The sequence below is a fragment of the Nanorana parkeri genome, unplaced genomic scaffold (genome assembly GCF_000935625.1).
Source record: "Nanorana parkeri isolate BGI_ZX_2015 unplaced genomic scaffold, ASM93562v1 scaffold1017, whole genome shotgun sequence".
Classification (NCBI taxonomy): Eukaryota; Metazoa; Chordata; class Amphibia; order Anura; family Dicroglossidae; genus Nanorana; species Nanorana parkeri.
In genome coordinates this window covers 100,696-111,135 of record NW_017307285.1, presented here as the reverse complement: position 1 = coordinate 111,135, position 10,440 = coordinate 100,696, and the positions used below count along the sequence as shown (strand labels likewise).

Here is a 10,440-nt window from a genome sequence, read left to right as displayed (position 1 = left end):
TATTGAAAATGCATTCAAGTACCTTAACTATTAACAATAATTTATATTATTGCTGTAGAGATTCTTAAATCATCTCTGAATTCATACTGACACTGTCCTTCCTTCTAGAGGGTGGCTACTTTGGTCCCTGTGTGTTGTGAAGAGCCCATCGCTCCAAGCTCACTCCCGTGATGGAATACAATCTCATGTTTAATTTACCAATTTGTATTGAGGCTGTAGTCTATCACAGGAGTGCGCTTGGAGAGGTGACTACTTGACAACACATACAGGGACCATGGGGAACAAAAGTAGCCACCCTCCAGAAGGAAGGACAGTGTCAGCACCAATTCAAAGATGATTTGAGGATCTACAGCCGAGTGATACACAAATAAGATACATTTTTGTTAATAGTTAGTGTACCTGAATGTATTTTTACTGGTATGATAGCAAGTCAACTGGCATCTTTAGAAGGTGGTCAGCAATGGCAGCACACCTATTTCTGTGGTTAGTCTTAACAGGTTATTGTGAATTTTTATTTTTTAAATCCCTAAAAAGACCCTAAACATTATACAGTATTCCATAAGATTATGCTGACATCTAGTGGTCAAATGATAAATAAATTAAAAAACACAGTTTAAAGAACTTTATTTAAAATATGGCGGCTTATTAATAGACAAGTGCAACAAGGTAAAGCCAAAAAATTAAAACACTTTTTTGGTCTGGAAAGTACTGATTGCACATTATGCATAGTGGATAACAAACTGGTTGCCATTGCTTACTATTGATCCAAAGGATTACCTTTGTTTGCATTGCGCTACTAATTTAAAGTCCACATAGTTTCTGGATTGCACTCATGGCATGATCTGGTTGCTATTGGTTACCACTTACTGATAATTCACTATTTACTTTGCTTGGTAAACGATATTATATATATAGAGAGAGAGAATGGGGTTTCAAATGAGGCATCAATATTTTTTCATATCATAAAATATTTTATTATACAAAAATGTAAAAACTTTTTTTAAATTCAATTCAGGTGGAACAAGCACCATGACATATATTGAGCCCTCGAATCTAGGGCTTTAATTCATATAATTCATTTTGGATAGAGTGGAGAGGGTTTAGAACACCTATCAGATTTGTATTGCTGTCCTGGATTCACCAGGCCGGTAAGCTGGCTCCATGCTCCCTCATCACTTGGTGACAAGGGAGCATGGAGCCGGCTTCCCGGCCAATCAGAAAGCCGGACAGCATGTATTGACTTGCCCCCCAGCTTCCTGATTGGCCGGGAAGCTGGTCGGAAAATCATTACCCATTCCCTGGCTTCTTGATTGGCCAGAAAGCCGGCTCTATGCTTCCTTGTCGCTATTCCCAAACACACCCAATGCAGCCTCCTTGCTCTCTCTTGCATACCGAAAGCCTGATGTTAGAAGGATAAGCCAGTACAGATTTTAACTTCTCCAGAAACATTGATTTTGATGATTAGCAACAAGGGAAACAGAGACAGAGAAGATTACACAACACAGGCTTCAGGAAGTACCATCCAAGTCTCCCTGTGAAGTGTTCTCTGGAATCTTGCTGCCTGAAATTGCTTATTGAGGCTGGTGACAAAATTAAATGTGCTATAAAAGTGGTTAACGATCCATTTATTTTTTAGTGCAGCTTTAATCAATGAGTTCAAGTACATTTATAATTGCAAAATAAAATAAAAACATGTGCAATATACAGTAAATGGCCCAAATGTCTCCCAGTTCTGTTGATTAGAATCAATAAAACAATACTAAACAGAGCAAACAGGAGAGATTACTTTTATCATCATTAGCTGTAAATTAATATGGGCTTTATTTTCCTTTTGTTGCTTTTCATACACACCCAGTTTTGTTTAAAAAATTAGTAAACACTATTTGCTACCATTTAAAAAAAAAAAAAAAAAAACAGATGAAGACTCATAGTCCCCATTCACATCTGTGCAGAGCAGCAACATTCGTTAAGATGCTTGTTGCTGCAGCACACCAAAATGTGTGTCACTTTCTAAGATGCGCTTCGGAGCCTATCATTGGTAACCTCGCTGCACCCAGGGGCCTATCCAGAGCATAGCACATATGGTACGCGCTATGGGTGCCACTTGAAGGGAGGGTGCCGATTCGTGATTCAGTGAAAGGTCGGTAACTCACTGAGACAGCTAAGTTTTTTTCCCTCTGGCAGGCATCCTGCCAAGCTCCTGGCAACCACTAACGTCACTGGTTGCCAGGAGCTGGGCGGGATTGTATAGGCACATAGTATAGTAAATACGCCTCTGGTCACACCACAAGGTATGGTATCAAAGTACAATGCATCTAGGTGTGGTACATCTTGAAAAATGGTGCAGGGACTTCTTTGGTGCAATTGTTGTGCGTAGGGCATCCCAATGAAGTGAATAGGTTGCCTTATATGTGACCAAAAGGGACCAAATAACAGAAGTATGTACGTTCCTGGTATGCCAAGGTTTACAGGGCTTTAATGTCTATTACCCCATTTGGGAGATTCACCATTCAGTTTGTCCTGATGAGAGAGAACCTGAGGGAAAAACCAAAGTTTTAGAATTGTCCCCAGAACAAGAGGTGAGGGGGAGATCCTCCAATAGGCACACCTGTTCTTGGTATAGCTGACTAAGTAGGGAATTCCTTCCATTTTGGGAGACTTCCTCTAAATTCATGTTGCATCTCAGGGACAGGAAGTGAAGAGATATTTTCCTCAATGGTACACAGACAGCAAACAATAAAAATCTATGTAATATAGTAAAAGAGCAATGTCATTTTTTAAAGATATGTTTGCAACACAGATATTCATCGCTCGCAACTGTCCCTCATTTACAAGGACTGTCCCTCTTTTGGAACCAAATTCCTCTGTCCCTCTTTCTTCCTCAGTTGTCTCACTTTTCGGTCTTATGTATAGAAGTCTATTAAAAAAAAATACATTATTAATTATTATTTCTAAAACCTTTTTTAACCTTTAAATTATTCAATTTGGGATTTAGAAAATAAAATACAGGAAAAGTAGTCATGGAAAAAGCTTTTTTGGGTTAAACCAATCATTTTTTGTGCGTTAATCCTCATGGTCCACGTTACTGGAGGTGTAGTGGTGATTGTCCTTTACCTACATACTTCTTGCTGCAATATGTCCATCTTTCCTATATCAGAAAGTTGGTGTGTGTGGGTATTGGTGGAAAGGATCCAAGTAAATGTTGTGCACAGATGTTTCTTTTTCAAGGAAAACCCAAACACTCTATCACCGCACATCTATTTTTCTTAGGGGTATATAGTGTAGGGGTGTATATATATATATATATAGAGAGAGAGAGAGTGAGAAGAGGCAGTGGAGTGGAGAGGGCGAGGAGAGACAGCCAGGGGAGAGAGTGAGGAGAGACAGCCAGGAGAGAGTGAGGTGATACAGCCAGGGGAGAGAGCGAGGAGAGACAGCCAGGGGAGAGTGAGGTGATACAGCCGGGGGAGAGAACGAGGAGAGACAGCCAGGAGAGAGTGAGGTGATACAGCCGGGGGAGAGAGCGAGGAGAGACAGCCAGGAGAGAGTGAGTTGATACAGCCAGGGGAGAGAACGAGGAGAGAGAGACAGGAAGGAGAGTGAGGAGAGAGAGACAGGAGAGAGAGAGTGAGGAGAGATAGCCAGGGGAGAGAGGGAGAGGAGAGACCGCCAGAAGAGAAAGGGAGAGAGACCGCCAGAAAAGAAAGGGAGAGAGACAGCCAGAAGAGAGAGGGAGAGGAGAGACAACCAGGAGAGAGAGGAGAGCCAGCCAGCCAACACTCACTCACTGTACCCTATTGAAAAGCAGTGTTGTTACCCCAGGACAAGTAATGTATTAGGACAACAGAACTCCTCCTCGTCGCTTCTTCTCCATAATATAGAGGAAAGGAGTTTTGTACTCTACAGAAAGCTGGGAACACTGATAACAGTGCAGCAGATGTAGAGTGCACAGGAAGTTATGAGCTCACTGTATTTATGGCAGGATCATCATTATTTTTTTATATATATTTGCACCTATCGAAACAGAAACAGTAAATTGTAACAGAACAATTTCAACTGTATATTTAACAGACCAAAAGGGAGCAAAAAGAAGTTCATTGTTAGGGTTTACATACACTTTAACAAGCACAAAATAACTTTGCAGATGATCTAACTACCCTTCTACATATAAAACTTCAGCATCCAGTATGGAAACGGGACACAATAAACATTTTATACACCAAAATAGAAGGAGAAGAATATTGTAACACATGCCCTCATTGTAAATGTAAAAGTAGCCATTCAGAGGAAAGGTTTGTACTGTAAACAGATAGACTGGAGGTATCCAAACAGCAGGCGGGAGATGGGACAGTCACACGGGGCTTGGAGAAGTGTACTAAGAACAGTTGACAATGAGGGGAATTTACCAAAACTGGAGCAGACAAAATCTGGAGAAGCTGGACAACCAATCAGCTTCTCTCTTTCATTTTCAGATCTTAACTGAACAAACTGAACAAAGAAGCTGATTGGTCGCCATGGGAAACTGCTCCAGATTTTGTCTGCTCCAGTTTTGATCAATTCCCCCCAATGTCTTTTGGCTGTGCAGTATATCTAGCGTAGGTCACATGAGTATCTACATTACTTTATAAATCTTTTCCTGTATATGAGTTTCAACTTTGTGTTTAAAGCAGAACTCCAGGGAGAAAAATCCCTAACCCTTGCAGTGGGGCTACCCTCTCACTGCAGGGGTAAGTGCTCATTTTTGTCTAGGTTCGAAAATACCTAGACAACAATGAGCACTTACCCCTGCAGTGCGAGGGTAGCCCCACTATAAGGGTTAGGATTTCCTTTCCCCGGAGTTCTTTAAAGGACAGTTCTTGCAAAAACATATTGTAGTTAATACATTCAGTGATACCATTGAGTATAATTTGCATTGACATGAAGGTGAAAGCTGAGCAGCAGAATGTCCAGTGACAAGGGTTGGTGTAGCAGGTGCAGCAGCATTTTATTCAGAGGATAACTAAACCCAAGAACAAAAATGTAACATATTGCAGATCAATCCTTAGATGTGATGGCTGCATTTGTTTTCTTTTTTTTTCAGACGCAGAACATTTTCAGCAAGTACACAAAATACCCGTTGACCCTGTCAGAAATGCAGCATCCTTGTCACTTCCTGTGAGCTGAACTGGAAGCATTTTCTTCCTTTTGTAAACGATTTACCTTTCCATCCCCATGTAATTATTATTATTATTATACAGGATTTATACAGCGCCAACAGTTTGTGCAGCACTTTACAATATAAGGAAGACATTACAATCACAATACAATTCAAGACAAGATGGTAAGGAAGGCCCTGCCCCTGAAGGCTTACAATCTAAAAGGGAGGGGGAAGTGATACATGAGGAGGTGTAATGGAGTTGAACAGAGGCAGATATGTTTGTAGTCCAGTCTGTGGGGCAACCATGGCTCCCTCCATAGCTACAGTGTAGTATTATTCTCACCTCTTGCTGTCAACTACAGAACACCTGCCCCTATTTCATGGAGAAGAGGAGATGGGGAAGTATTCAATGGTCTAATCCTATATCCATAAATACATTATGGTTAGTAAGTGTTGTCATCCCAGGACAGGAATTGTGTCATTGGCAGAATTACCAGGTGAAAATAAAGAATGCATGAAAAAAGAGAACTAATGCAGCCACCATATCCTAGGACTGGTAAGCTGCAATATATTACATTTTTGTTTTTAGGTTTAGATACACTTTTTAAGCTCGAACTCAAATCTGAACTCCAGACACAAAAACTTTCATTTAAATATATTTCTCAATTACCACACGGGGTATAAATTCACTTTGCGTGCACTGAATGCCTTTGTAATTGCCTAAAGATGTCAGTGACATTATCACTGTGATGCACATAAAGGAGAGCCATGGGAGGGACCCAGTAGTCCCACCCACTACAGGATGTCTGCAGAAAACTACAGGAGGGGGCAGAGACAAGACCAGTCACCCTGCACACGGAGAGAAAGCAGCAGTGACCGGTCTTTATTACAGGAAGCTCCTGCACAGAGGTAACGTTTCACACTGGATCACTGCACAGATCTGGAAGAAATATATAAAGTACACCAAGATTCAAGTAAGAACACACATGACAATATTTGCTTATCTCGGGGTTCATCTTTTAAGCTAAATGAATGCCATGGCAGTGTTATGGTGTGCCCCAACCCTTGTCTCTGTCACGTTTTCTGGTCACCTTGCATTGCATGTAAATGTAGAGAAAAATATAAATAAGGGAATGTGAAAGGATAAGCATTAAATATTTTTGAAGACTATCATTGCACATATTAACTACATGCAGATATAAAACGTTATCCTTAAACTATCTGGTATTACCTACCTGCCAAATGCAGCCTATCAGGAACATGTATCACATAAACCGACCATTTAAAAAATATCTTGCCTGACATTTTGAAAGCCTTAAAATGTATTTCCACTTTTGCAATCAAATTTGAGAAAACCCCTCTATATATTTGTTATGTGTTCCCATTCACACAGCATAATTTAAAATGTTTTTTAAATAAATATTTCTTACCTTTTAGATGTTTTGTTGCAGCAGGCAACATGGCTGATTCCAGGTTTTCCCAGCACCATCACAGTGATCTGTCTTTATAAAAAGACGTAGGAATGACATTTTAGGACTGTGTTTAACTCATTAAATACAATGGAGAAGCCAGGGTTGTAATCTTATCACAGCCCCTCCTAACATTACAAAGAAGGAGAAGCCAAGTAGACATTTTAACCCTTAAGAAGCCAAGAAACCCTAACCCAAGTAAAAGCAATTTAATGTGCAAGAAGCATTTTCTAAAATATTTTTTAGTTTATGCAATGTGTACGGGAACATGTAATAAATATTAAATAGGTGTTATCCCAATTTGGCTGCAAAACTGGAAATACACTTTAAATGCGTGAACATTTTTTACAGTAGGTAAAACATTTTGTGCTCATTCTATAACTTGGTTCATTGAGCATGGATGTGCAACGACTTATCAACCAATCAAAAACTGATTTAATTGGCCATCTCATTCTCAGCAGTTCATATTTGATGCTCAGCCTTCCTACGGTCTAAAACTATCTGCCAAATTATTCAGCAAAAAGGTTTCAGTAAGACCCATGGCGAATAAAAATGGAAGCTTGGAACACATATTCCTCTAACCTATACACCACACTAGTGAGGACATCTTTTCATCACCAAGGGCTGGTAGACTGGAAAAGTAACATGGAACTGGCGTGGGTTCTCATGCTTTCATTCTGGGATAAAATCTCGAAATGAGTTAAAACTTAAACTCCTGCCATTTGCAATCAAAGTCGAATTGGCGTAAATTTTCGGAATCTTCTCCATCGACTTTGATGCATTTCTTTTCTTGAAAGTTGCCGGAGAGAGGCACCCTTGCCTCTGCATCTCACAGTAGAGCGTATGGAAGACCATGGTGGTTTCCTCATAGCTGTCTCTGGTGGAAATTTCAAAATAAGGGTGTTTCAATGCCTTGGAGAGTTTTTCACCATCGTCCGTAGACACCATGCGGTCAAACTGGAGATCTTTCTTGTTGCCTACTATGACGATGGGTGGGTGCTCCGTTGCTCCTTTTTTGTTGGCTGCCTGGATGTGGTTGATGAGGAAACATAATCTCATTACTTCATCGAAGCTGCAACGGTCTGTCACTGAATATACAATGACAAAACTGTCACCCCACTTAATCTTCTCCTCGATCTGAAGCGAGTCCTCTTCCTTTAAAAAAAAAATTGGGAAAAAAAAAAGATTTTAGCTGTAGAAATAGCTTTCTATATGTATTAGCATGTAGCTAGAAAACAGGATATTCCTAATTTGGGATGTGCAGTATGGTAACATAGCTATTATGCTCAGAATGCCACCCAAAATGGCTGTTTGACAAAAAGCAAGTTGGATTGGCCTATGACTTTTAGATCAGGTCCCAGATACCAGTCATAAGGCTTCTTCACCAGAGTTCTCAGCTCTGCCCATCTCCTGCAGTTATTAGACTAAGGCGAAACTCGTGGTAAACCACCATGCTAGACAGAGATGTAACTGCTTGTTGACAGTTATCTCATTAGAATCCCATTGCTGGCCATATTATGTTTGCATGGCATTCTGGCCACCAGATGGAGTCGAGAAGCGAAGGTATTTCCTATGCTTCTCGGTTTCATCTAGTGGCCAGAATGTCGTGTGAACAGTATCCAGCTAGTTTATGGCTGGGCAGATGATTTATAAATCATTCCCTATGTGTTCTGCAAATGAGATGACTGCCAACAAGCAGTTAAAGAGTAAATCCACTTTTGCTGAACAAGAAATCAATCCTCTCTGGGTGATCTGTGTACATTGTAAGGATTTTAACAAACTTTGTTGCAGTTTCCTACCTGTTTCTGTTCTGAAGAAAACACTGCACTGCATGGATTAACAGCTCGTTTTGGTCTATGGAGGAAAATAACAAAGCATACTCACCCAAACTGGCTGGCACAGCCGGATGACTGTGACAGCGCTCTCTCTTGCCAGTCTCCTTCTACTCTCTGGCGATGGCATGTCTCTTCTCTGTGTCCTCACAACCTATACACTGCGTATAGAATGTGATGACTCAAGGACCTTAGACCACTGCAGCTGAGGGGGAGTGAGACTGGAAGGACGGATCTAAGAGGAAGCTTGCTCGGAGGATCAGGTGAGTATAAATTTTTAATCTTCTTCCTAGATCAAAATGAGCAGTTAGCCCTTGTAGTGCGGGCTTAGCCCGAGTTAACAACAAGGGTTATTAACAATTTTGCCTGGAGTTCTTCTTTAACAGAAAAGTGGAGGTAAGACTATGAAAATACAGGTAATTCGTACAATGTCTATCTGACCGAATATCTATTTTTTGGGACTTCATTTAGGATTTAAAACTTTCTTCTTACATTTTTAACACAAGCTTTATTTAGATCCCTCAGCCCTTTGTGTGGCTAAGTAGGGTGAATTGGCTTGTTTAAGGCACTTTCATGGAACTTCCCATCTAAGTCTCCTTTCCCACTGGCCTCCCCGCCAAAACAAAATGTTTGTTAAGCCAAATGGTTCAGAATACAAAATTGCTTCATTAAGCATTTTATTTGTGTCACCCCTCATCCTATAGCAGCAAATGTTGTCTGCCATGTCTAGGCTGCTCCGTACACTGCAGTGCTATGCATTTTATTGCCTCTTCAGAAGGCATAACTAGCAGAACAGAATATCAATTTGTGAGCTGCTTGCAATTTCTTTGCTTTGCTAAGCTAAATGTTGTCACATTGTTCAACTGAAAATAAGGACGTCCATATGTGTATGACTACTGATGTGTTGTGAAGCTCTGATTTAATAATTTTAGATAATGAACATGGTTATTCTATGCACAACAGCAGTTAACCAGAAACCAGTTTGCAATAGAGCATCATACACAGCAATTTTAGCTGCCAGAGGTAGATAGCACCAATTGTCTAATTAAGGTCAACAGTTCACGTATAGGTATTTTAAGCTTTTGCCCCGAGCTATCAAGGGGGCCAAGTTCAGCAGTTTGAATTACAGCAGAAATATTTAAACGCTCTTGAAATAGTTCCCTTAGCTTTTCAGTTGTAATCCAAAGCTTACAATTATGCAAAAATATGTGAGAATAAAAATAGATCCATACCTGACCTGCAGTATCTAGGATCTCAAAATGGACAAATTCCCCATCTATAACCCCGGTGTGTCTGTAAATTGTTTCTGCCAAGACAGGATAGACACCAAAAATGAATACACAGTACACATTTCCTGGCATCAGGAAAACATAAAAAAGGTATTTAACTGAAGCATGTATGCATTTTGTCAAAATGGGCAATTAAAGGGTCAGTTAAAGGGTCAGTCTTCCCAGAAGTGATATTTAAGTCACAGATGGAGCCTTTTGGGCTGAGTCAGCCTCTGGCTTCCAATATGTATTGGGTATGCCCACAGTGAGCTCTACCTGCTACAGAATAACTGCCAACTTCTTCCTGTTCTCCTAGAAGTTATAGGTGTTCTCACCTACCTTTGCATGGTACAGCTCCTCCCGCTGTTACCTACAGAATATAAATCAATAAAAAGCTCAACAAGTGTGAACCCCTGGTCATGGCACAGAAGGCAAGCAGACCAGAAACTCAAGTCAAGAGATCTCAACAATAGGGTGCCCAAGGGATAGAAGAAACTATCAGGTGATTTATCTCTCCAGCAACTACCAAAAACTGAAATATCATACTTGGGTGGACTGATCCTTTAAAGCATTGACTCTAGCTAAAAGAAATGTCAAAATGAAAGAAATAACATTGTCCACTTCAGCTGGAGTCAGACATCACATTTCTTAGGTTTTAGAACATCTCTGTTGGGAATACATAAAACCAAATGGCTACAATTTACAATAGAAATGTAATATATATTCTTATATTC

General features: G+C 40.3%; 1 protein-coding gene across 1 annotated transcript in view; it reads right to left on the bottom strand.

Moving 5' to 3' along the window:
• Positions 1 to 7,186: 7,186 nt before the first annotated feature.
• The window catches only part of LOC108795862 (ras-related and estrogen-regulated growth inhibitor-like), a 37,934-nt gene continuing 34,680 nt past the window's right edge, over positions 7,187 to 10,440 (bottom strand). Inside the window, exons 3-4 of the mRNA XM_018567177.1 lie at positions 9,671 to 9,744; positions 7,187 to 7,761 (exon numbers count right to left, since the gene is read on the bottom strand). Of these exons, the coding sequence (XP_018422679.1) occupies positions 7,279 to 7,761; positions 9,671 to 9,744 (557 nt within the window). The 3' untranslated portion in view covers positions 7,187 to 7,278. The remainder of the gene's footprint in view (positions 7,762 to 9,670; positions 9,745 to 10,440) is intronic.